Source organism: Pristis pectinata, chromosome 17 (genome assembly GCF_009764475.1).
Source record: "Pristis pectinata isolate sPriPec2 chromosome 17, sPriPec2.1.pri, whole genome shotgun sequence".
Classification (NCBI taxonomy): domain Eukaryota; kingdom Metazoa; phylum Chordata; class Chondrichthyes; order Rhinopristiformes; family Pristidae; genus Pristis; species Pristis pectinata.
In genome coordinates, this window is record NC_067421.1 from 5,243,085 (window position 1) to 5,269,370 (window position 26,286).

At 57.5% G+C, this 26,286-nt stretch overlaps 1 protein-coding gene across 6 annotated transcripts; it reads left to right on the plus strand.

The window, feature by feature from the left end:
* The first annotated feature begins 287 nt into the window (after positions 1-287).
* adora2aa (adenosine A2a receptor a) lies at positions 288-23,688 on the plus strand. 6 transcript variants are annotated; one of them, XM_052032068.1, is made up of 3 exons: positions 288-304; positions 6,067-6,770; positions 21,961-23,688. In XM_052032068.1, the coding sequence occupies exons 2-3, from the start codon at positions 6,424-6,426 to the stop codon at positions 22,838-22,840; spliced, it is 1,227 nt and encodes a 408-aa protein (XP_051888028.1). In that variant the 5' UTR covers positions 288-304; positions 6,067-6,423; the 3' UTR covers positions 22,841-23,688. The 6 variants fall into 6 exon arrangements, with proteins under 6 accessions (XP_051888028.1, XP_051888026.1, XP_051888024.1 ...); XM_052032066.1 differs by lacking the exon at positions 288-304 and adding an exon at positions 396-523; XM_052032064.1 differs by lacking the exon at positions 288-304 and adding an exon at positions 2,661-2,785.
* The last annotated feature ends 2,598 nt before the right edge of the window (positions 23,689-26,286 follow it).

A 26,286-nucleotide genomic window follows, 5' to 3' on the forward strand; every position in this document is an offset into this window, starting at 1 on the left:
GTCAGGCGATGGGATCATTGGTGGGGTCCGGGGGGAGCGGCTGCTGTGCGGGACGGAGCGAGCCCCGGGAATGTGCTGCAGGCCGGCCCAACCGTGACAGCGGGCGGCAGATGTCGGGTGGTCAACGGGCGGGGGGAGGACAGGGGGGAGGGTCCGGGGAACGGGGGCGGGGAACAGTCAGGGCTGGGTGCGGGTGGGGAATTTGATTGAGTTTTTTGAGGCGGTAACAAGGAGGCTGGTGCGGTCAGGGCGGTCCATGATGTCTGTGTGGACTTGAGGGAGGCGTTTGACAAGGTCCCGCGCGGTAGGTTGGTCCACATGGGATCAAGGCGAGCCGGCTCAGTGGATCCAACATTGGCTTGGTGTCAGGAGGCAGAGGGGAGCGGTGGAGGGATGTTTTTCTGACCAGGGGTCTGTGACCGGTGGTGTTCCACAGGGATCGGTGCTGGGACCTTAGCTGACTGTGATATCCATCAACGAGCTGGATGTGAATGTGATCAGGAAGTTTGTGGATGACACAAAGGTCGGTGGTATTGTGGACAGTTGGGCGGAGGGGGTGGTGGGGGGAGGTGTCTGTAGCCACAGCTGGACACAGAGCAGATGGGAAGCTGGGTGGGGCTTTGGCAGATGGAATTTAATCCCAATAAGTGTATGGTGATGCATGTTGGGGAGCCAGGGGTAGGACACGTACAGTAAATGGTGGGGCAGAGAGGAATGTCGGTGAACGGAGGGTCCAAGAAAGCGCCAGCACGGGCGGATGGGGTGGGAGGAAGGTGTGTGGTAAACTTGTCGCCATAGATCGGGCCAGTTGGAACGTTACGTTGCAACTTTGCAAAGACTTGGTGGCCAACACTTGGGAGCAGTGGGTGCAGGTCTGCTCACCGGTCTACATGACATGGTCCCGCTGGACTGGGTGCGGAGGAGATTCATAGAACATAGAAAACCTACAGCACAATTCAGGCCCTTCGGCCAACAAAGCTGTGCCGAACACGTCCCTAACCCTAGAAATTACTAGGCTTACCCATAGCCCTCTATTTTACTCAGCTCCATGTACCTATCTAACAGTCCCTATCCTATCAGCCTCCACCACCGTTGCCGGCAGCCCATTCCACGCACTCACCACTCTCTGAGTAAAAAACGTACCCCTGACACCTCCTCTAGATCTACTCCCCAGCACCTTAAACCTATGTCCTCTTGTGGCCACCATTTCAGCCCTGGGGAAAAGCCTCTGACTATCCACCCGATCAATACCTCTCATCATCTTATACACCTCTATCAGGTCCCCCCTCATCCTCCGTCTCTCCAAGGGATGATGCCTGGATTGGAGGACGTCAGTTATGGGCAGAGACGGGATCGGCTGGGCTTGTGTTCCCTGGAGCGAAGGAGGCCGAGGGGTGACCTGCAGAGGTTCATAACTTTGTAAGAGACAGAGATAGGAGATCTTTTCCCAGGGTGGGGGCATCAGAAACAAGAGGGCACAGGTTTAAGGTGGGGAGGAAGGAGTTTTACAGGGGATCTGAGGGGTGTTTTTCACACAGGGAGGGTGGTACCTGGAACTCACTGCCTGAGGAGGGGTCCGATACCGGCACTGTGTTTAAGAGACATTTTGGAAAGACAGTGAAATGGACAAGGGGTGGAAGATGCGGTCCTGATGCAGGCAACTGGGACTCCTGTGGGTGGAGAAGGAATGGACGGACTGGGCCGAATGGCCTGTTCCTGAGCCGCACAACATTGTGACTCCCGGAGAACAGAATTGTGAGGACAGGCGGGGCGGGGGATCAGGCGGGCGGGGGATCAGGCGGGGCGGGGGATCAGGCGGGGCGGGGGATCAGGCGGGGCGGGGGATCAGGCGGGGCGGGGTGAAGTTACCAGTACTGTGGGCGCAGACCGAGACACTGAGGAAGAACTGCCCCACGTCCGGGACCTGGGTCGGGGAATCCTTTCCACAAACAGTGCCCGAGGAAGGGGCCGCCAGTGGTCCGTGGAGCAGCGCGACAGGGGCCGGGACAGAGGGAGGGTCGCAGTCCCAGCACCACTGAACCCGCAGTTTCTGGAGCCCCAGTGTGTGCACCCAGGTCCTGGGGCAAGGGCAGCCCGTGACCTTTCACCCTGACCCGGGGACAACGGGTGAGGGGTGGGGGCAGCTCTCTGTGGGGTACACGGTGGGACTGGGAAGGCGGGAGGTGTGCGGAGCCGGGGGGTGGGGTGGGAGGCAGGGACACCGCACACACTCAGCGGCTCGGGCAGCGTCTGTGGGGACAGAACCAGAGTCAACGACTGAGGCCACAGGCCGCTGGGCAGCGCCTGCCGCCGGCATCGGAGTGAGGGTGGACCCCACAAGAGGGGGCCCCAGGCAGTGGCCGCCGGACACACCCGGCGCCCCGGCTCAGGATGCAGGCGGACACGCTGTAGATGCAGGAACGGCATCAGTTCGGGCACAAGAGGCTTGTCTGGTAGATTTGGCGAGGCTGCAAGGCTGCAGGACAAGCCCGGGAGAACGGGGCTCAGTGCCCGGCCCCGGGACACCGGTACCAGGCGCGGCTCCGGTCGGACCGCGGGGAGGGTCAGCCTCGGCAAGAAGCGATCCTCCGGATCATGAAGAGCCCGCGTTGTGCCTCTGAGGCACCGACGGGTCCCCGGTGTCCGGGACACGGCTTCAACCTCCGCAATCCCGCTCCCGGGAGTAACTTGTCCCGGGACTCCCGATCCGCGGTCAGGGAAGCGGTGCCGGGAACGGAGCGGCTCCCGCGCCCGCCCGTGTTCGCAGCGCCGGAGAGATCGGACGGTGCAGTCCGGAGCCGGGGGAGGGAGAGGGAGAGGTGGGGTGGAGGGTGGAGGGTGGGGAGTGGGGTGGAGCGGAGGGATTGAGTGCAGGGGGAGGGGAAGGGGAGGGAAGGCACTGGAGCGGAGTCTGGGCCGGCGCTCAGTGGGACGGAGAGAGAGACGCGGCGCCCGCGATCCGGGCTCGGGCGGACGGGACAAGGTTTGGCTGCGCTGCCGGACGTGAGAGGGGTTCGGGGACGAGGGGGGGGGGGGGATGTGGGAGCGGAGACCCGGAGCCGCGTTCCGTCCGGGGGCGAACGGATCTGATCAACTCTTCAACTGTGGGACATCCCGGGGCTGTCAACTGGGCGGTGACCCGCAGACCCCGGGACCCGCAGACTCCCGGGACCCACAGACCCCCGGGACCGGGACAGGGACCCGCAGACTCCCGGGACCCACAGACCCCCGAGGCCGGGACTCTCCCGAGGGCGCGGCGCTCGGTCAGGACCGGTTTAAGGAGGCGGGGGTGCCCCGGAATCCGTGCCCGGTTTGTGGGGCTGAGAATGGGGCCGGGTGTCCCGGGACGGCTCCGTCACCGGGTGGGATGCGGGGACCGGGTTGGGGGGGGGGGGTGGGGGCGGGAAGCGCACGGAGTTCCGGCCCGGCTCTGCCTGCTGTCCCGCCCGGGATCCGGACCCACCGAGAGGGCGGGGGTGCCCGAGAGGTCCCGGACGGGCGGGGAGCAGTTCCCGGGGTGGACGGCGCTGCGGGTGGGGCGGGAGGGTCCGAAGGCTGAACGAGTCCGCTCGGAGCGGCCTCCACTGACTGAGGACATGAACCGGGCGAGGGGTCGGGGCACGGACCCGGCTCCCTGCCCCCGGTCCCGGCTCCCGGAGCACTGTGTGTGGTTCTGGTCTCCACACCAAAGGCGGGACGTGCTAGGGTGTGGGGGGGGGGGGGGGGAGGGGGTGTGCTGGGGTCAGTCACCAGGGTGGTGCCTGGACAGACGGAGTTCTGGGCAGAGATCGGACCTGCTGAGCTGCTGAGGTTATGAGAGGCCCGGGGGGGGGGGGGGTCAGAGTCTTTTCCCAGAGTGGGGGCGGGGTGGGGGAGGGTCAAGAACAAGGGGCAGAGGTGTAAGGTGGGAGGAAGGAGATGTGAAGGGCACCCGAGGGGCAGGTATTTCACACAGAGGGGGTGATACCCGGAGCGCGCTCCCGGAGGAGGCGCGGTCACGGCCCTTCGGCCCGTCACACCAGCGACCCTTTTACCCACCGACACTGATCCAGGTGCCCACAGCAGCCCCTGTCCGTGTCGCTGGGTTTTAGAGACATTGGACACGGACAAGGTGTGGGCACCTGCACCAGTGTCGGTGGGTAAAAGGGTCAGTCGTGTGATGGGCCGAAGGGCCGTTCCTGTGGCCCAACTCTGGCTCTATAGATGGGCAGTGGGGAGAGTGACCCATGGGGATTTAACCCAGGGGTGCTGTGACCCATGGGTGCCATGACCCACAGTGTGTGTGACCCATGGGTGCTGTGACCCACGGGGTGTGACCCATGGGTGCTGTGACCCACAGGGTGTGTGACCCACGGGTGCTGTGACCCACAGGGTGTGTGACCCATGGGTGCTGTGACCCACGGGGTGTGACCCATGGGTGCTGTGACCCACAGGGTGTGTGACCCACGGGTGCTGTGACCCACAGGGTGTGTGACCCATGGGTGCTGTGACCCATGGGTGCTGTGACCCACGGGGTGTGACCCATGGGTGCTGTGACCCACAGGGTGTGTGACCCATGGGTGCTGTGACCCACAGGTGTTCCCAATGACCCACTGCCTCACCTCTGGAATTCGGATACAGAGGTACCTGAACCTTCAGTGGGAGCTGGGGGGCCCTGTTCTGTGCCTGGGGGGGTTCACAGGCTCTGCGACAGAGCAGAACCCAGGGGAGGTGTTGAGCTGCCTGTGACAGCTCTGGCACTGGGGGGGGGCGGGGTCTGAGTGCCCGGGGGTCTGTCTGTGCCGGGGGGTCAGTGCCTCCACCGGGGCAGTGAGGATACATGCCTGGGCTGTGCCTCAGCTTCTGCACCTGACCCAGGACCCTGTCCATTGGCCGGAGCTCTGTGGGGCCCCGGGGACGGTGGCCCGGTGGCGAGGACCCAGGTGGCTACCTCCTGTCCATGGTCGTGTTCCCGTGCCCCTGCCGAGGGCCTGCACTGCCACTGGTGGGCTTGGGGCTGAGGTGTGTGGGCATCACATAACCAGCGCCCTGGAGCCACTCTCGGACCATGAACTGGCCGCTGGTCCCTGCGTCCTGTCCCCACGTGTGTGTGTGCATATGCATGCATGTGTGTGCGTGTGTCGGTGTGTGTGCATGTGTTGGTGTGTGTGTGTCTGTCCGTCTGTCTGTGTGCGCGTGTGTGCATGTGTGTGTGTGTGTGCACGTGTGTGTGTGCGTGTGTGTGTGCGCGCGTGTGTGTGTGTATATGTGTGCGTGTGTGCGGACACAGCACCTTCCTCAGGATCTGACTGTCTGGTGTCTGTATGTTGTGATGTTGATGAGGTGCTGCCTCACTGTCCCGGGGCAGCGTCGCCCCCACACACTGTTCTCCGGTCCCCTGGCCTTGCCGCCCCTTCACTCCCTCTGCTCCACCATCGGAAAGGCGCCACCTCTGACTGCCCCCTCCTTGTTGTCTGTGTGGATGTCTGAACACCAGCAAGGGTCTGTTGGAAGAGGTCCAAGACTTCCCACCCCCCCAACCTCATTCCATCTCCAAACAACACTCCCCTCTGACCTCAATCTGCCTCAATGCAGACCCCCGCCCAGCGCAGGGCGTGACTGCCTCCTGGTCTCTGATGCACCACAGCAGCCTTTGCTCAGACTCTGTGACATTCCCAAGGTGCAGACACTTGTTAACTTGCAATTGGTTTATTATTGTCACTTGTACTGAGGTACAGTGAAAAACTTGTCTTACAAACCGATCGTACAGGTCAATTCATTACACAGTGCAACTGCATTGGGTTAGTACAGAGTGCATTGAGGTAGTACAGGTAAGAACAATAACAGTACAGAGTAAAGTGTCACAGCTACAGAGAAAGTGCAGTGCAATAAGGTGCGAGGTCACAACAAGGTAGATCATGAGGTCAGAGTCCATCTCATTTTATAAGGGAACAGTTCAATAGTCTTATCACAGTCGGGTAGAAGCTGTCCTGGACCCTGGTGGTACGTGCCCTCAGGCTCCTGAGTCTGAATCTGAATCTGAATCTGAATCTGCCTCGTGTTCACTTGTGTCTTGAACTGTTGCAGTGCGGAGCTGCCAGCCAGCGACCGGAGAGACGGGAGCCGTGGTGGGCGTGCAACCAGTGTGTGCCGGTGTCTCACTGACTGCAGTGGCTGAGTGTGAATGGCACCTCTGCTGGTGGACAGCAGCCACCTGTTGTGTTCAGAGCAGTGGGTCAAGCCGCGGAGCTGAGCGAGGAATGTGCCCGTGAGGTCCCCGGAGAGCAGGAAGCCACGTACCGTTGGTGAGGAGGGAGAAGCCCACAGCTGGCAGTCCGGACCTCTGGCCTCAGTCACGTTGAGCTGCCTCCCCACCCAGCCGTGACCTGCAGATATGGACTGTGTTTCACCACAGGGCTCCCACACCTTGCTGCTCACTGCAACATGCAGGTGCCGGAGAAGCAGGTCTGGGATAGTGTGACCTACATCGTGTTTGAGCTGGTGATCGCGGTCCTGGCAGTGCTGGGGAATGTACTGGTTTGCTGGGCCGTCTACCTGAACAGCAACCTGCAGAACATCACCAACTTCTTCGTGGTGTCCCTGGCCGTGGCGGACATCGCGGTCGGAGTCCTGGCCATCCCCTTCGCCGTCACCGTCAGCACCGGGTTCTGCTCCCTCTTCTATGGCTGCCTGTTCCTCGCCTGCTTCGTGGTGGTGCTGACCCAGAGCTCCATCTTCAGCCTGCTGGCCATTGCTGTCGATCGCTACATCTGCATCAAAATCCCACTCAGGTAGGGAGTATCTGCAGCTCACCGCTTGGGGGGGCTCCATGACCTCGGTCGCCCCCTCTCCCCCCGGGGTTCCCACTTGTTCAGGGGAAGGAGGGCAGTGCTCTGGAACCAGGGGGTGGGGGGGTGCAGTGGAATGGGGAGGGGGGAGGAGGAACGGTTAACCCAGGAGTGGGGGTGTGCGAGGAAGTCTCAGGTCAGCCTGAGGCAGATTGGAGCCACGCAGCACAGAAACAGGCCCTTCAGCCCATCGAGTCTGTGCCCACAACCAAGCACCTGTTTCCACCATTCCCCACATCCCCACCAGCTCCCCCCACCCCCCTCCCTCCCAGATCCTACCCCTCACCCCACACACCAGGGGGGCAATTTACAGCGGCCAAGTAACCCACTGACCCAAACATTGTTGGGATGTGGGAGGAAATCGGAGTCCCCCAGGGAAACCCATGTGGTCTCAGGGAGAACGTGCAAACTCCACACAGACAGTGCCGGAGGTCGGGATCGAACCCGGGTCTCCGGCGCTGGGAGGCAGTGGCTGGAACGTGTAATGTGATGTTCAAACGGGGCACCACTGAACCGTCCAACATGTGACAGAAACTGGAGAGACAAAACATGGCAGAGGCTGGAACCTGAGCCACGAGTCGCTGCAGGAGCCCAGCATCAGCCGGTTCACGCCCTCCGCTGATGCGGGCTGGCCCATTGGGTCCCTCCAGACACTTGTGGCTCACTGAAGTAAGCTGCTTGTTACTAAATCCTGATGGTTGGACACTTTTGTCCTTGTAAAACATGTTGCTAAATTGAAATGTACATACTTAACAGGTTAGTAAGGTGTGTCTGAGTGAGGAGGGTTGTGTGTCAGGGGTGCTCCAGTGTGGGGAACGGAGACAGCTGGGTGAAAATTGTAGTTTCCTGGTGAGGCTGACAGGAACTGACAATCAAATCAGCTGTCATGTTGTATTCTGCAGGATGGACTGAAAGGGGAGACTGAGAGAGAGTGTGTGAGAGAATGTGTGAGTGTGTGAGAGAGTGTGTGTGAGAGAGAGAGTGTGTGAGAGAGGGAGAGAGTATGTGTGAGAGAGAGACACCGTGTGAGAGTGTGCGTGTGTGAGAGAGTGTGTGTGTGTGCGAGAGAGAGTGTATGTGAGAGAGAGTGAGTGTGTGAGAGAAAGTGTGAGAGGGAGAATGTGTGTAAGAGTGTACGTGCGTGAGAGTGTGTGTGTGTGACTGTGTGAGAGAGGGAGTGTGTGTGTGAGAGAGTGTGTGTAAGAGAGAGACACACGGAGTGTGTGAGAGTGTGTGTGTGCAAGAGAGAGAGTGTATGTGAGAGACCGTGTGAGTGTGTGAGAGAGTGTGTGAAAGAGTGTGAGAGTGTGTGAGACAGAGCGTGTGTAAGAGAGTGTACGTGTGTGAGAGTGTGTGCGTGAGAGAATGTGTGAGAGAGGGAGTGTGTGTGTGAGAGAATGTGTGAGAGAGGGAGTGTGTGTGTGAGAGAATGTGTGAGAGAGAGCATGAGAGTGGGAGAGAATGTGTGAGTGAGAGAGTGTGTGAGTGAACGTGTGTGAGAATGTACATGTGTGAGAGTGTGTGTGAGTGTGTGTGAGAGAGTGTGTGAGAGAGAAAGGGAGAGTGTGTGAGAAAGGGAGAGCATGTGTGAGAGAGAATGTGTGTGAGGGAGGGTGAGTGCGTGAGAGAGTTGCGCAAGAGTGAGATCATGCACGATAGAGAGTGCGTGAGGGAAAGAGAGGCAGCATGTGTGAGACAGAGACAGCATGTGTGTGTGTGTGAGAGAGAGAGAGAGTCTGTGAGAGAGAAAGTGTGTGAGTGTGTGAGAGTGCGCGAGAGCAAGTGTGCGCATGAGAGTGCGTGAGAGAGAGACAGTGTGTGTGAGAGTGTGAGAGCGTGTGTATGACTGTGTGTGAGAGTGTATGTGTGTGTGAGGGAGAGTGTGAGAGGGTGAGAGGGTGTGAGAGAGAGTGAGAGAGTGTGTGTGAGAGACACACAGGGTGTGTGAGAGAGTGTGTCAGAGTGTGAGAGCATGTGTGTGAGAGTGTTTGTGTGTGACTGTGAGAGAGTGTGAGAGTGAGAGAGAGTGTGTGAGAGAGAAAAAGAGAGAAGCAGACAGATGGAAAGAGAGTCACAGAAACAGTATGAAATAGAAAGAGAGAGATGGAAAGAGAGAGATGGAAGGAGAGATTGAGGGATAGAGAAGGAGGTTGATTAAGAGTGAGTGAAAGGTGAGAGTATGAAGGAATGAGTGGGGACGTGTGAGAAATGGGAGTGAGAGTAAATCACTCCCAGCTGCGGGTGGGGGGGGGGTGGGGTGTAGAATCTGGGGGGAATGATCAGGATCAGTGTAAAAGTGTTGCTGGTCAGCACGGACTCGATGGGCCGAAGAGTGAGGGAGCCCCAGAGCAGAGGGAGCTGCGAGTGAGGGAGCCCCAGAGCAGAGGGAGCTGCGAGTGAGGGAGCCCCAGAGCAGAGGGAGCTGTGAGTGAGGGAGCCCCAGAGCAGAGGGAGCTGCGAATGAGCCAGTACCTAAGGTTTCCTGAGGCAAGGAGTGTCGGCAAGGTTTCCCCAGCGCCTGTGTTGACTGAGTGCACCTTCTGAGGGAGAGACTATTCCTGGAAATGCTACCTCTGCTTCTCTGATCTGCTGAGTGTTTCCAGACGTCATTTGGTTACTTTTGTGCACAGATGTTGTTCTTTCAAATAGTTCGGATAAGCGTGTGGTTCCTGGGAGCTTGAGATGGTGCCGAGTCTGACAGGGCCTCCGGGTGCCTCCAAGGCTCCTGCTGAGTGCAAGTTTGGGACACGTCACCCACAGGCAGGCTGATTCAGGCTCTGACTCCAGTGTGAGCAGTGTGCAGACCGAGCTATAGCTGCCAGGTGCTGGGTGTCAGTCCGGCAACTAAGATAAGATAAGCTATCTTTATTGGTCACATGTACATCGAAACACGCAGTGAAACGCATCATTTTGCGCAGAGTGTTCTGGGGGCAGCCCGCAAGTGTCGCCACACTTCCGGCACCAACATAGCATGCCCACAACTTCCTAACCCGTACGTCTTTGGAATGTGGGAGGAAACCGGAGCACCTGGAGGAAACCCACGCAGACACGGGGAGAACGTACAAACTCCTTGCAGACAGTGGCTGGAATTGAACCCGGGTCACTGGCGCTGTAACAGCGTTACGCTAACCGCTGTGCTACTGAAGCAAGTTTGCACCTCAGTCGCTCATTCTCAGCGAGTAATGTGAATGGAGGTCAGTGGGTGAAGCCAACAAAGGCCAGGCCAATCCTGTTGGTGTGATCGGGACACGTCTCACGCAAGAGCGAAGGTGCTGGAGAACGCAAACATCTCTTGGAGAAATGAAGGCAGAATGCTATGGACAGAAACAAATACAAAATTGCTTGCCTTCAGCGTAACCTGATTCTCAACAGAACAACGCTTTTTGTTGTTGTTTCATGAACCTGCAGCTCAGAACTCTCTGCAAGGGATCGAGATAAGTGCTGGCACAGATGTGGCTGCTCGTGCCGTGGGCAACGTGAGGTTACCAGCTGGGGGCAGGGACAGATGCACAGCATCTGGTTTCAGTGGAGAGACCACTACATTCTATAAAGTTCACCACACAACCCTCTGAGGATGTAGCAAGTTACTCGAGGGGCAGGAAGAGGGTGTGTGACGTGGGGTGAGACCCAACAAAAGCTGTTACAACAAGCGCAGTTGTGGCTCCGAGCTCAGTTTGGGCCTCCTCATGGAAGGGAGCAGGTACTCACTGATCACGTGAGAAGGTTCTGTCCCGTGAGGGGTCTGTCTAGTGAGGGTTCTGTCCAGTGAGGGTTCTGTCCAGTGAGGGGTCTGTCCCGTGAGTGTTCTGTCCAATGAAGGGTCTGTCCCGTGAGGGGTCTGTCCCGTGGGGGGTCTGTCTGGTGAGGGGTCTGTCCTGTGAGGGGTCTGTCCAGTGAGATGTCTGTCCAGTGAGGGTTCTGTCCAGTGAGGGGTCTGTCCAGTGAGGGGACTGTCCAGTGAGGATTCTGTCCAGTTAGGGGTCTGTCCCATGAGGGTCTGTCCTGCGAGGGGATTCCCCAGTGAGGGGTCTGTCCTGTGAGGGTTCTGTCCAGTGAGGGAACTGTCCTGTGGAGGGGGTTCTCCAGTGACCAGAGCTCACTGGCTCAGCTCAGCACAGTAGGAGAGCAGAAACGGTTCAGGGACATGCTCAGAGCCCCAGGAAGACCCCCACAATCCCAGGCCGATGGCCCACCATCGCTCAGCGTGGAGAAGGAGCTTTGGGGATGAAGCTGAGAGACTTGAGTCTGTGCCTCAGGAGCCCCCAGCGGCCCAGGACCACAGAGCGAAGGAGCCTTTGCTTCAAGTTAACCGTTCACGAACCTTGCGAGGGGTTCAGAGAAAGATTTTGTGGGGGTAGTCTGATGAAGGAACAGGCAGGATGGATGGGATGGAATCTCGGAAGTGTGCAATGGGGAGTGGTGGAGTCTTCCTGTGCCCGGCCAGGAACCGTCACTGACCTCTGTGACTCTGAATCCAGTTGCTCCCAGAAGTGCTGCCACCACACTGTGCCTTTCCCACCTTGTTCTGCAGTGATCTATCCACCAGATACCTCACTGCTTCCCCCATAGTGACCAGTAATGAAGTCAGCCTCTGCGATCTCCCAGTGCGCAGGGCGACCCACTCACCTGGCCTCTGACTGTGACCCCTTCCCCACTCCCTACTGAGTGGGACGAGATCCAACAGCTCCCCCCTTCCTACTTCCTGCCAGCCTTTCCCACTTGCCGGGGCTCCCGTTCTCCATGCCCTGGTCCATTTGCCACACGTGGGACAAAGCTTCAGTGATCCCTCCCTGCAGCACGGCCTTCCTTCCGAACAAAACTCATCCATCAAACTCACTCTGCAGAGAGCATGGTCGTCTGTTGTCATTACATTTACATGTAACCACATGCCATTCATTTATCAATCCCAACCCATGTAGCGGTGAGATGGTTGAGGGGCCGTCCCACAGACGCAGCCCCTCAGTGCCCAGTAGTGACAGGACCCGAGACTGCGGTCCTTCCTCACAGAGCCCTTGCATTGGCTGCATCGAGCTTCAGTGCGTCCTTCAGCATGGACTCCTGCAGCCGGGACTGTGCCCGTCGGCAGCATTCCCTCACGGACATCTTGTAGCAGGTTTCGGGCAGACCAAAAGGCGTCCTTCACCGAGTTGGTGACCTTCCAGCGGCAGTCGATGACTATCTCGGTGTGTGCCTGTGGGTCACAAAGAGTCGGGAGGACAAGGATCACCACATCCCCTGCCTGACCTTCTCGGTAAATGCACCTCCCACCAGGAGGTGGGCGACCGTCTCATCCGTCCCGAGGGCAGCGTGCGTGGGGAGTGAGGTTCTGCCCATACAGGAGGATCTGACCGGGTGGGCCCCTCTCACTGCCAGCGGTGAGGTCTGGGTGCTTGTTGGTGAGGTGTTCTGCCGGGAGGTTTGGACCATTTGCTCAGGGAACCACCCCACAGTCCCCATCGAGTCCCTGTCTCACAGAGTCTGCAGGACGCTCCGTGCTGACCACTGCCTGATGGACTTGCGGTCAAAGGTGTTTGTCCACGGAAGCTTTTCCACCCAGGACAGGTAGTGCGGCAACATCCGGCTGACTGGGACGTTGTGCGGTAACGAGGCCGGACCCATCCTCCGCAGCACTGGGGACAGGTGGAACCTCGGCACGGACTGACACTTGGTGCTCACGTACCTTGGTTCCACGCACAGCCTGATGCAGCCACACAGGGAGGTGGTCATCAGGATGGGGGCGATGTTGGGTACGCTTCCCCTCCCTCCACCATTCTCGGACTCTCGGACCCCCAGATGAACTGGAGGTGATTTCCGAGGCGGAAGCGGGTGACGGGCCACACCTGCGCCAAGTGCAGCAGCCCCGAGTGCGCCTCACACCTGGTGACCAGGTTCCTGCCCGTCACCGGGAGGGAACATGGCTCCCACAGTCCCTGATATTGTTGGACTTCCCCGGCCCGCTCCAGCCAGTGCTTCCCACTTCCCCCGGTGCTGATGGTGGAGGGAGCGGTGGATCAGGTGCTGAAGAGTCTGGCTTCACTTTCCCCATGGGTGGCTCCTGAGGCCAACTCAAAGTGGTCACAGGTGGTGGGGAATCTGCGAACTGACTGTGGATCCGAGCAGAGGCAGCAATGGCAGGGAGGGTGGGACCTGGGGGCCCCCAATGTCTGCCATCATCACCTCCCCCGTACCCCTCACCTTCCCTGTACCCCTCATCTCCCCTGTACCCCCCACCTCTCCCGTACCCCTCACATCTCCTGTACCCCTCACCTCCCCTGTACCCCCTCACCTCTCCTGTACCCCCTCACCTCCCCTGTACCCCCTCACCTCTCCTGTACCCCTCATCTCTCCTTATCCCCGCACCTCCCCTGTTCCCCCCAACCTTTCCTGTACCCCTCACTTCCCCTGTACCCCTCACGCGTCTGCAGGTGAACCTTCGAATGTGTTCCCCCAATCACCACAGCCAGCTCCACTCTCCATTTCAGTTTTCTCTGTGTAGGTTCATGGCCATCGTTTAGCGATGAACTGTGTTGTAATGTGGCCATCTTCCCCAAAGGGACTTGACGATGATTACCAGTCAACCTTTCCTCATTGCAGGAACCAATGATAATTGGTTGAAAATGAGCAACCAAAATAGCCTTTTCTCTAATTAGTCGCTGATCACTGGGGCGCCGCACTTGGTGCAGCTAAAGAGCAGTTTTCCCACAGCTGCAGTGACCTAGGTTCAGTCCTGACACACAGTGTTTCCCCTGGGTGCTCTGGTTTCCTTCCACACCCCAAAGACGTGCGGGTTGGGAGGTTAAGTGCCCCTAGTGTGTAGCTGAGTGGTGGAATCTGGGGGGAGTTGGGGAGAGTGAAATGGGGTCAGATGAATGTAATCGGGTCAGTGCAGAGGTGATTGGCCAAAGGGCCTGTTTCTGTGCTGTGACATGTTGTTCCAGAGAGCGCCTCCCATACATCCCATGAATTCTTCCTCTTTATAGCAGCAGGTTTGGTTCACCCAGTGTGTGTGTAGGTTGCAGTCTCCCATGGTTACTGTCACATGCACGTCTCATTTCCAGATTTATGTCCTGCTCGATATCACTGGTGTCTTTTGCTGACCTACAAATAACGACAACTTGCTGCTTCTCACCATCTCTGAGCTCGACCCACATTGATTCTAATTCCTCTTCATGACCTGTCAAGCCAAGGTCATTCATCAACACTGCACTGCTCTCCCCCCCTTACAACTGGCACCACCCCCTTGTCTCGTGTCTCCTGATTAGAGATGTCAGCCTGGCTTTGTGCGTGAGAAATTGTGTCTCTTCAATCTGACTGAGCTTTTTTGAAGAGGTGGCCAAGAGGATTGATGAGGGCAGGGCGGTCGACGTGGTCTTTAGCAAGGCCTTTGACAAGGTCTCTCAGGGTAGGCTGGTCTGGAAGGTGAGGTCACATGGGATCCAGGGTGAGCGAGCCAATTGGATACAAAATTAGCTCGGTGGAAGGACAAGAGAAAGCTGGTGGAGGGTGGTTTTCAGACTGGAGGCCTGTGACCAGTGGTGTGCCGCAGGGATCGGTGCTGGGTCCCCTGTTGTTTGTCATCTCCATTAATGATTTGGATGAGAGTGTAGGTGGGATGGTTAGTAAGTTTGCAGCTGACACCAAAACTGGTGGTGTAGGGACAGTGCAGGTGGTTATCTCAGGTTACAACAGGATCTGGATCGACTGGGAAGGTGGGCCAGGGACCGGCAGGTGGAATTTAACTCAGACAAGTGCGAAGTGATGCTTTTTGGGAAGTTAAACCAGGGCAGGGCTTACATCGTGAATGACAGGATCCTGGAGTGTGTTGTAGAACAGAGAGACCTAGGGGTGCAGGTACATCATTCCCTGAAAGTGGTGACACAGATAGACAAGGTGGTGAAGGTGGCATTTGGTAGACTGGCCTTCATTAGGCGGGACCTTGAGTACAACGATTAGGATGTCATGTTACAGCTGTACAAGACGTTTATGATAAGATAAGATCTCTTTATTAGTCACATGTTCATCGAAACACACAGTGAAATGCATCTTTGCGTAGAGTGTTCTGGGGGCAGCCCACAAGTGTCGCCACACTTCCAGCGCCAACATAGCACGCCCACAACTTCCTAACCCATACGTCTTTAGAATGTGGGAGGAAACCGGAGCACCCGGAGGAAACCCACGCAGACACGGGGAGAACATACAAACTCCTTACAGACAGTGGCGGGAATTGAACCCGGGTCGCTGGCGCTGTAATAGCGTCACGCTAACCACTACACTACCGTGCACTTGAAGTATTGTGTACAGTTCTGATTGCCAAAATATGGCAAGGATGTGATTAAATTAGAGAGAGGGGGCAGAAAGATTCACAAGGACGTTGCCAGGACTGGAGGGCTTCAAGTATGAGGAGAGGCTGGACAGGCTGGGGCTGTTTTCCCTGGAGCGAAGGAGGCTGAGGGATGACCTTATAGAGGGACATACGGTGGGTGGTGATAGGCTTTCCCAGGCTAGGGGAGTCTAAAGCCAGAGGGCGGAGGTTTAAGATGAGACGGGAAAGATTTAAGGGGGAGCTAGGGGGCAGGGTTTTCACCCAGAGGGTAGTGGGTATTTGGGACAAGATGGAAGAGACAGATACAATTACAAAGTTTAAAAGACTTTGGACAGCTTCATGGAGGGGAATTTGGCCCTCTATGAGGGCCAAACACAGACAAGTGGACCATCTCAGGAAGGCCCCTTGGTCGGCATGGACCAGTTGGGCCGAAGGGCCTGTTTCTGCGCTGTGTGGCTCTGTGACTATTTACCAGCACTTGGTCCATAACCCGCTACTGTACCTTGGTGAACCAAGTGCTGGTCCACATACTTCTGCCTCCACCACCTCCTCAGGCAGTGTGTTCCTGGGTGAAATCATTCTTCCTCAGTCCCCTCCGAACCACTCACCCCTCACTGTAAACCTATGCCCTCTGCTAAGGGGAAAATCTTCCCTCCACCTTCCCTATCTACTCCCCTCGTAATTGTGTACACCTCCATCAGGTCACCCCTCCATCTCCGAGGAGAACAGACCCAGCCTCTCCTCATAGCTGAAATGTTCTGCTCCAGGCACCGTCCTGGTGAGTCTCCCCCCGCACCCTCTCCAGCCCCACCACACCCCTCTTACAGCGCAGAGCCTGGAAACTGCTCACAGTATCCAAGTGTGACCTGACCAGTGTTTGATCCAGTTTCACCAGGCCTACTCTGCTCTTACGTTCTGTGCCCCACTAATAAAAGCAAGTATCCTGTACGCCTTCTCCGCTACCTGCTCTCTGTGCTGCTGCTGTCAGGGATCCTCGGACCCACCAAGTTCCCCCTTGTCCCTCAGTCTTCACCAGGGCCCCACCATTCAATATATCCCACCCTCCATAGTCCTCCCAAGGTACAACCCCAGTATTTATCAGGACTAAAGTCCACCTGCCATTGCTCTGACAATCTCATCCTGAAGTTTATAACCATTAACCAGCCACCAATATTTGTGTCATCTGTGAACTTCCCTGTTGTCTGTCCCAGGGAAATGTCCCCTTCACTGGGATCTTTAGTCCCCAGCTTTGCTGGGCTGCAGCCAAGCTCTGGCGTCCCCCTGCCGCTGACCCTGTTGTGTGTGCCCGTTCCTCTGGTGTTTTCCCTTCGCTGAGCTTGTTTCGCTCCCTCCATTTCGAAGACCCCCTTCCCACTGTGTGTTCCTTCTGGTGCCATGCCTTTGAGGTTGTTGACAAGGCCGCCCTCCTGTTGCAAGAGGTACTGACCTGCGGCCTGACGTGGGTGTGAAAGGCGCCTGGAAACTACTAGCAGGTCTGCTCCCCATACACATCCCCCCCAACCCACCGTCCAATCATTCCCGCCTCGCCATATGTGGGATCTTGCTCTGCCTGCAGCCAACACTTGGAGTGCTTAATTGACTGAAGGTCCTTGGGAAATGCCGGCTCTTTGTCTCAGTGCCTGTGTTATACACAGAGCTCAGTGTCCCCCCCCGCCCACCCACCTCCCCCTCCTGGCGGGACCTCTGGATGTGGAGCTCACCGGGTATCACGGGACAGGTGCGGGGGGTGACACCGGGTCTGGGGGGGTGACACCGGCCTGGTGTGGGTGTAACACCGGCCCAGGTGTGGGGGGTGACTCCGGGTGTGGGGGGGGTGACACCGGCCCGTGTGTGGGAGTTGACACTGGGTCTGGGGGGTGACACTGGGTGTAGGGGGTGACACCGGCCCGGGTGCCGGGGGGTGACACCGCAACTATCCTTCAACTAGACCCCGTTCCCTTCCAGACAACACTGAGTTGCTGAGTTTCCGATCCCATCCCACTGACCATCCCTCCCACGGCTCTTCAAGGCAGCTTCAGCTTTCTTTCACTCCCCGCCTCCTGTTTACCACCCGCCGCCACTCCCCCAACCCTGAGCATCTCCCCACCTTTGTCCAACTCATTGCCTTCATCCTCCGACAGCTGAAGCCTCTGCCCAACCCCTCCTCACGGTGATGGTGACCCCCGCAGCCCGCGGGACGTGTGTGAGTTTGCCGGTGACAGAGGGAGGTTGTGTACACATGGTGACCGTGGCGCCGTGACACCGGGGGCTGGGTTTAGGAGCTGACCTGTGCGAGTCTCTCCTGTTGTCCATGAGCACACGGGGGGTCGGATTACTTGGATGAGACGGGGTCTGTTTCAACTGTTCCATTCCTTTTCCCAGAGGAGAGTGTGGAATTTGCAGTTTGTTTGTGGAAGTGTCTGGGGCTCCCACACTGAACACTGAGTGACCAGGGTCCCGAGGGAGCGCAGTCTCCCGCTCCTCTCACCTACCGACCACTGGGCCAGCCGCGCCGAACCTCCACCACCTAACGCCCAGTAAAACCATCCTCCTCAGGTGTCCGGTACGGGGGTGGGTGGTGGCAGAGGCCACATCCCAGCACCGTCAGGAGGGAGTTTAATCTGGTCAGGTTTGGTACAAGAAACTATTGTGCAGTTGTTGTTCATGTCAGAGAAGAAAATCCCACCCCTCTGGACTCTGTAGCTGCTCTCCCACAGCAAGCTGTCCAGCTGTTCCCAGCCACTCACATCCTGTGATAAGGCTAAAACCACATGAAACATCTGGCTTCGACCTAGAAACAGAAGTCAGACACAGGGCAGATCTACACCCGGCCCTGTCCACGTTGCAAATCCTCACAAACATCTGGGGCCTGGTGTCGAGGTTGGGAGAGCTGGTGGGAGAGGTTGGGGGAGCTTGGGGGAGGTTGGGGGAGGTTGGGAGAGGTTGGGAGAGGTTGGGAGAGGTTGGGGGAGGTTGGGACAGGTTGGGGCAGTTTGGGGGAGGTTGGGGGAGGTTGGGAGAGGTTGGGAGAGGTTGGGAGAGGTTGGGGGAGGTTGGGAGAGGTTGGGAGAGGTTGGGGGAGGTTGGGAGAGGTTGGGGGAGGTTGGGAGAGCTTGGGGGAGGTTGGGAGAGGTTGGGGGAGGTTGGGGGAGGTTGGGAGAGGTTGGGAGAGGTTGGGAGAGGTTGGGGGAGGTTGGGGGAGGTTGGGGGAGGTTGGGAGAGGTTGGGGGAGGTTGGGAGAGCTTGGGAGAGGTTGGGGGAGGTTGGGAGAGGTTGGGGGAGGTTGGGAGAGGTTGAGGGAGGTTGGGAGAGGTTGGGGGAGGTTGGGGGAGGTTGGGAGAGGTTGGGGGAGGTTGGGAGAGGTTGGGAGAGGTTGGGAGAGCTTGGGGGAGGTTGGGAGAGGTTGGGGGAGGTTGGGGGAGGTTGGGAGAGGTTGGGGGAGGTTGGGGGAGGTTGGGGGAGGTTGGAAGAGGTTGGGGGAGGTTGGGAGAGGTTGGGGGAGGTTGGGGGAGGTTGGGAGAGGTTGGGGGAGCTGTGGTCACCCTTACAGGTCAGACCTTCCAGTCAATCTGCCGGGCAGCTCCATCACATCCCTGGGAAGGTCAGGGACAGAGTGGTCCACAGGTGGAAGTGCTGTGGCATTAACTCAGAAGCCGGACAGACTGTCCTCCCGTGTCTCGTATGGCACATTGAACAACAACCGGAGAACTGACAGCGTGCTGCAGGGGCACAGGGTGACCTCTGGGTGGGCAACTGCAGGACTGGAGCAACACACAAAGTGCTGGAGGAACTCAGCGGGTCAGGCAGCATCTGCGGGGGGGAAATGGACATTGGACGTTTCGGGTCGAGACCCTTCATCGGGACTGGATAGAAAGAGGGGACATGGCCCGTATGAAGAGGTGGGGGAGGGGGGGGGCAAGAGCTGGCGGGTGAGAGGTGGATCCAGGTGAGGGGGTGAGGGAGGGGCAGAGTGGGAATGGTGTAAGAAGCTGGGAATGCACTTCTTACACCATTCCCACTCCCCCCCCCCTCTGCTGATCACCCCCTCACCTGGATCCACCCCTCACCCACCAGCTCTTGCCCCCCCCTCCCCCACCTCTTCATACAGGCCATGTCCCCTCTTTCTATCCAGTCCCGATGAAGGGTCTTGACCCGAAACGTCCACCGTCCGTTTCCCCCCACAGATGCTGCCTGACCCGCTGAGTTCCTCCAGCACTTTGTGTGTTGCTCCAGGTTCCAGCGTCTGCAGCCTCTGTGTCTCCAACTTCAGGACTGGGACAGTCACACTCCCCAAGTGTAGAGTAATCCTGCCCCTCAGGATTTTCTTACCACTGAAAGACTCACTGTTCGGTACTCACCCGGTTTGTCCCTGCCTCCCTTCTCGAACAAGGGAACCACATTTGCTGACCTCCAGTCATCTGGTACCTCATCCGTGGCCAGCAAAGATTTAAAAACCTCTGTCAGGGCTCCAGCAATCTCCTCCCTTGCCTCCTACAGCAACCTGGGATACACCCCATCAGGTTCTGGGGATTTATCCACCCTTAATCCCACGGAGACATCCTGTTTAATGACAACATATTCTGGAGCCTCACCGCCCCCTCCCTGAATTCTCCTTCTCCATAATGAAGACAGATGAGAAGTTTTCCAACAGGACCTCACCCATATGCACAGGCTCCACACAGATGGACACTTTTGTCCCTTACAGACCCCTTTCTTCCCACGTACCCTCTTGCCCTTCGCAGTTAAAATGTTTTCGGATTTTCCTTAGGCTTGTCCACTGGTGACATTTCTTTCTTAAGCATCCCTTTCTGCTCCAAAGAGGCCTCTCCCAGCTCTTGCACTAATTGCATGATTCCCTCTTCCCTCTATCCAACCCGTGATATCCATTGACATCCAGGGTGTCGTGGACCTGCTGTTTTTACTTTTACTTTTGTGGGAACACGTCTCTCGGTTGAAGTTTTGAACGATTCCCACTTGTCGGGTATCAACCTCTCTGTAGGTAGCTGCTCCCAGTCTACTCTTGCCTTGTCCTTGTTATATGACATTGAAACCAACCTATCCCCAATTCCGTGCCTTCATTTCCAATCCATTCTTATCCCTTTCCATAGCTAACTGGAAACCTGCAGAGTTATGGTCACCATCGGTCAAATATCACTAAACAGTCACCATCACTAAACTCTCTCCTGCTCATTCATCTGCCCTCCACGTTCCCTGAGATCAGGTCCAGCACTTCCTCTTCTGGTCGGACTATCTCCGTACGTACCGGCTCAGAAAGCTCTCCAGGACACACCTGAAAAATTCTACGCCCTCAAGGCCTTTCACACTGAAGTTAAGATCACCGACCACTAACACCCTTTCACGCTCACATTTCTCTCTGATTTGTCTACACGTCCACTCCTCCCATCTCCTGCTGGCCGTTGGGAGGTCTGTGGTCCACCCCCAGCGGAGTGACCACCCCCGTTTTGTTCCTGAGCCCTATCCACACGGCCTCATTTGAAGAGGCTTCCTGGACATCCTCCCTCATGACCTCAGTAATGGACTCGCTCATCAATATTGCAACCCCACCTCCTCTCTGCTCACCAAACCTGAAGACCCTGTACCCTGGAATGCTGAGCTGCCAATCCTGCCCTTCCTGCTCTGGATATATTTCCACGTGTTGATCCATCTTCCACCTTCTCGCTGAGTTCGCCTTCAATTACAATAGATGTGATTTAATCAGGTATTCCAAGTGCCTCATCACACCATGTACAGCAAACCTCCGCATGGGGACATGAGAAACCTTTAGTCAGGCAGAGTCTGGTACATTTATTCAAGAAAGGCCCAGTAACTCCAGTTAGATGAGACTAACGTCACCGGTAGGAAGGTTATTGGAAAGGATTCAGGGGTATGGGATTAATCTGCACTTGGAAAGGCAGGGATTGATACACAGCACAGTGGTCTGACCACAGGGTTGGTCTGACTCAGAGCACAGAGCTGGAGAGGGTTAGCCTCACTCTGTATAGAGTGCTGGTGGGGGTTAGCCTTACTCTGTGTACAGAGCTGGTGGGGGTTAGTCTCACTCTGTACACAGAGCTGGTGGGAGTTAGCCCCACTCTGTACACAGAGCTGGTGGGAGTTAGCCCCACTCTGTACACAGAGCTGGTGGGAGTTAGCCCCACTCTGTACACAGAGCCAGTGGGAGTTAGCCTCACTCTGTACACAGAGCTGGTGGGAGTTAGCCCCACTCTGTACACAGAGCCAGTGGGAGTTAGCCTCACTCTGTACACAGCTGGTGGGAGTTAGCCCCACTCTGTACACAGAGCCAGTGGGAGTTAGCCTCACTGTACACAGAGCTGGTGGGAGTTAGCCCCACTCTGTACACAGAGCCAGTGGGAGTTAGCCTCACTGTACACAGAGCTGGTGGGAGTTAGCCCCACTCTGTGTACAGAGCAGAGTGCGCAGTAGAACTGCAGGGAAAATGACCTGAAACAGCCCACATGCAGAGAGAGATTTGATCCAGTCTCAGCCCAGTTTGGGTCTCTGCCCTCTTTGGTCAACTGCCCAGCGCTGAGGGTGGATGTGGGGTGAGTACCCGGGGTCAGGACAGGTTGAAGGTGGTGACCTTGCTGTGGGAGAAGGCAGAGCATGCACTGGACAGGGTGACGGAGGGGCCGCGACTGTTCCCGGCGAACGGCGGCACCCCGCAGAGCGCTGTCGCTTTGCTTAGTGTGAGTGGAAGCAGGAAATCTTACTTCTCACTTGTAATTAGTGGTCCTCGGTTGTTCGCCGAAGTGATGCCGGTGTAATGAAGTCGCTGCCCTCTGGTTGCAGGTACAACAGCCTGGTGACAGGTGCCCGTGCCAGGGGGGTGATCTGCATCTGCTGGCTCCTGTCCTTCCTCATCGGCCTCACCCCGCTCTTGGGCTGGAATAAATCCAGCGGCAACGGGACGCTGGCGGCGAACGGGACTCGGCGCTGCGGAGATGGCATGGTCACCTGCCTGTTCGAAGAGGTGGTCACCATGGACTACATGGTCTACTACAACTTCTTTGCCTGTGTCCTGCTTCCCTTGCTGCTAATGTTGGGGATCTACACCAGGATCTTCATGGCTGCTCGGCACCAGCTGAAGCAGATGGACGTGAGCAGGTCCACGCTGCAGAAGGAAGTGCAGGCGGCCAAGTCTCTGGCCATCATCGTGGGGCTCTTCGCAGCCTGCTGGCTCCCTCTGCACATCATCAACTGTGTGAACCTCTTCTGTGAGAACTGCCGGCCGCCAGCCAGCGTCATGTACTTCGCCATCATCCTGTCTCACGCCAACTCTGTCGTCAATCCCTTGATTTACGCCTACAGAATCAGGGAGTTCCGGCAGACCTTCCGAAAGATTCTGAAAAGGCACATCCTGAGGAGAACAGAGCAGACGTTCACCAGGCAGAACACGAGGAGCTCCATTCACATCGGTGGGGGCAGCGTCAACCTTCACATCAACGGCTGTGGCCTGGACCGGCTCAACGCGGCAGCGGGCGAGGAAGGAGGCGCGCCGGAGAAGGATCGGCACCTCCTCCACCTCCGGCCGAACTGCACCGGCCAAGGAGACCCACAGAATGAACGGGTTCTCTGTCAAGGCCAACACCTGCCAGAGGAGCAGGATTTGTACTTCCACACGGCCTTCTCACACCAGGCCGCCTGCAGCCCTCTGGCTGAAGCCTCCTGACCCGCAACCGAACAAGGCTTCAACTTGTCACAACAGCAAGGGGAGAGGTTGCATGGTGCAAACAGAGAGAGAGAGAGAGAGGGACTCAGGCCGAAGAGTGTGGCCACCAGTCCTGGGTGCGAGGAGATGGAGCAGCTCAGTGTAGACCCTGCATTGGTGCAGTGATGGACACCCCTCATTGTGTCTCCTGGAGAGAAGATGGTGTCTGTTCTCAAACCACCGCTCATGCTGTGATTTGTCGACTGTACATCCACCGGTGATGCTGTCATTTGTCGACTGTACATCCACCGGTGATGCTGTCATTTGTCGACTGTACATCCACCGGTGATGCTGTCATTTGATGTCTGTATATGTTGGCTACTGTGTGATGATTACACTGGGACTTCTGGTCTGTAGAGCAGGTAAAGACCGGACACATTGCCCACGGTGGTTCACTCGGTACATCTTGCCTGCTGTAAGCCTACCCCCCTGGGGTCGCTCGGCTGATGTTTCACCTGCCTTCCAGCACTTTCATCAGCCCTCTGAATCTCTGCTCCAAGTTAGCTGCATCTTTACGGGTCAGTGCCGGCTTCTTGGGGTAACCGACGGCTGTCGGTAAAAGGGGAGCAGGCAAGGTTCCCAACTAAGCCCCGGGCTCTGTAATTCATTTCCATCGGCAATATTCAAAGTGGAGGAAGTTAAACGTCTCCTTTTAGAATTAATTCCCAGGACGGAGAGGTGACCCCAGCTTCTCCTGCTGGATATCCTGTTGCTTCGCGTCTGGGACAGGGACGCGGTCTAATCCATTTATTCACTTCCCACACGCAGATGTGACTGGGCTTGGGAAGGTGGTGGGTGAGCTGCGCTCTGCTCCCACACTGCTGGGGTGTGTGGGGGAGGGGGGGGGGTGGGTTTGCTGGGATGGACCCATGAAATAGAAGGTGATAATCAAAAAATACTGCAGATGCAGGAAAGCTGAAATAAAAATCAGGACGGGCAGCTTTGTCCCGGACAGGGTCGAACTCCGTGGGAGTCGTTGGGGCGGCACTCACCCCGGCTGTGGAGAATGTTCCTTTACAACCCCGACGTGCCCTGTGGGGTGTCAGGAGGTGACTCTACCACAGAACACCCAGCCTCTGACCTGCTCGGTGGTGTGGCGGGTCCGGTCAGTGCTGACCCCCAGGAAATTGGCTTTGGGGGTCTGGCGTTGGTAACACCATTGAATGTCAAAGGTTTGACTCTGTCTTTCTACAGATGGTCACCACCTGGCAGGTCAGCGGCACCAGTATCACTTCCCACCTACCAGGCCCGCACCCCAATGTTGTTCGTTTAGTGGCTTCATGGTACTGTTGGCCTCTGACCACACCTCTGTGTGAGCCTTGGCCCCAACCACCTGTGGTGTTTGTTTCCTCAGCGCCCACTGACACCGGGCGCTGCCCCGCTCGTTCACTCTCAACTCTGGAGCACAGCCTTGGGACAAGTACTGAGCCTGGAGCCAGGTCCTGGGCATCAGTGAGGGGGTTATCGGTGAGTAGGTTGATGCGCTGGTGTAACAGTGATGAGATTGAGGGATGGCTGGGCCAGGAGGTTACCGGCCATGGTGGGGAACGTTTCTGATGGTCCACAGTGCCCGGTGGGTGCCCAGTTCTCAGCGGCCGGATCCAGGATCTGCACAACGTGATTGTGCTCAGTTCTGGTCGCCTCACTACAGGAAAGACGTGGAAGCCATAGAGAGGGTGCAGAGGAGATTTACAAGGATGCTGCCTGGAATGCGGAGCATGCCTTATGAAAGCAGGTTGAGGGAACTTGGCCTTTTCTCCTTGGAGAGACAGAGGATGAGTGGGGACCTGATTGAGGTGTATAAGATGATGAGAGGCGGGGGGGGGGGGGGCAGAATGGGAGGGGGAAGCTGGGAATTCAGTGGGCCTGAGCGGAGGGGGGAGAGATCGGCAGCTGGGGCAGAATGGGTGGTGGGGCCATGGTCAGGGGAGGTGGGGCTGAGGGGCAGGTGTGGCTGAGGGGGTGGAGCAGAGGGGATGTGGGGCAGAGGGGGAGGCTTTTCCCCAGGGCTGAATTGGTTGGCCACAACAGGACATAGGTTTAAGGTGCTGGGGAGTAGATCTAGAGGCGATGTCAGGGGTAAGTTTTTTTACTCAGAGAGTGGTGAGTGCATGGAATGGGCTGCCAGAAATGGTGGTGGAGGCTGATACGATAGGGTCTTTCAAGAGACTGTTAGATCGGTATATGGAGCTGAGTAAAATAGAGGGCTATGAGTAAGCCTAGTAATTTCTAGGGTAGGGACATGTTTGGCACAGCTTTGTGGGCCGAAGGGTCTGAATTGTGCTGTAGTTTTTCTATGTTCTATGTGATGGGACCCTGATGTGACAATGGGATTTTCGATACCAGTTATGGGATCCAACTGGTCCCGTGCCAACCAAGAGCACGATTGGTTTGGTGGTGGATTATCTTGCAGTCACAGACAGATGCCCCTGCCTGGCGTGGAGTGGTGAGGATGAGTTTTAGGTTTATCCCCAGTGTTGTTCACTCTCTACCTACCACAACACCCAGTTCTGGCCACTCTCTTCATCAGGACTCTGCAGGCTCAGTCTGTGGTAGAGCTACCAGAAACATTCTTGGTGATGGACATTGAAGTTCCCACCCTGAGAACATGCTGTGCCCTTGCTACTTTCAGTGCTCCTTCCCAGTGCTGTTCAACATGGAGAGTCACTGATTTCTCAGCTGATGGAGAATGGTAGGTGGTAAACAGGAGGTTTGCTGGCCCAGATCTGACCTGATGCCCTGAAACCCCATGGGCTCCAGAGCTGATATCCCAGGGGTTTCTCCTTCCACCTGGACCCACTCTGCTGGGTCTGTCCACTGGTGGGATGGGGGTGGGGGCAACTTGGCCACAGCACTGCTAATACAAGGCCCCACCTCACCCCATCCCACCTCCCCTCTGCCCCACCTCATCCTCTGCCCAACCTCCCCCCTCTGCTCCACCCCCCTCAGCCAAACCCCCCCCAGCCACAACTCACCCCCAGCCCCACCTCACCCCCAGCCCCACCTCACCCCCTGCCCCTCCTCACCCTGTCCCACCTCCCCCCTCTGCCCCACATCCCCTCTGCTCCACCCCCCTCAGCCACACCTGCCCCTCAGCCCCACCTCCCTGACCATGCCCCACCACCCATTTCTGCCCCAGCTGCCGATCTCTCCCCCCTCCGCTCAGGCCCACTGAATTCCCAGCTTCCCCCTCCCATTCTGCCCCCCCCCCCCTAGCCTGTCCCCCGACCCCCCTCCCTAACCCTGTGTGTTGTGGAGGTTGCGGGGTTGGGAAGGGGCAAACTTCCCATTGCCGTCGCCCTTGTCCCACAGTCTCTGCCACTGGGGCTGGTCCCAGGCGCGGATTCTCCGGGTCAGCGCCGGCTCCCGTTCCCACTCCGGATCGTCCCAACCCCCAGCCCGGTTCT

Excerpts from the sequence above, each read along its gene's own strand:
- adora2aa (XM_052032068.1), top strand. The coding sequence starts at position 6,424 with ATGCAGGTGCCGGAGAAGCAGGTCTGGGATAGTGTGACCTACATCGTG. Across the intron at positions 6,771-21,960 it reads TGCATCAAAATCCCACTCAG|GTACAACAGCCTGGTGACAG; the intron begins GTAGGGAGTATC and ends CTCTGGTTGCAG.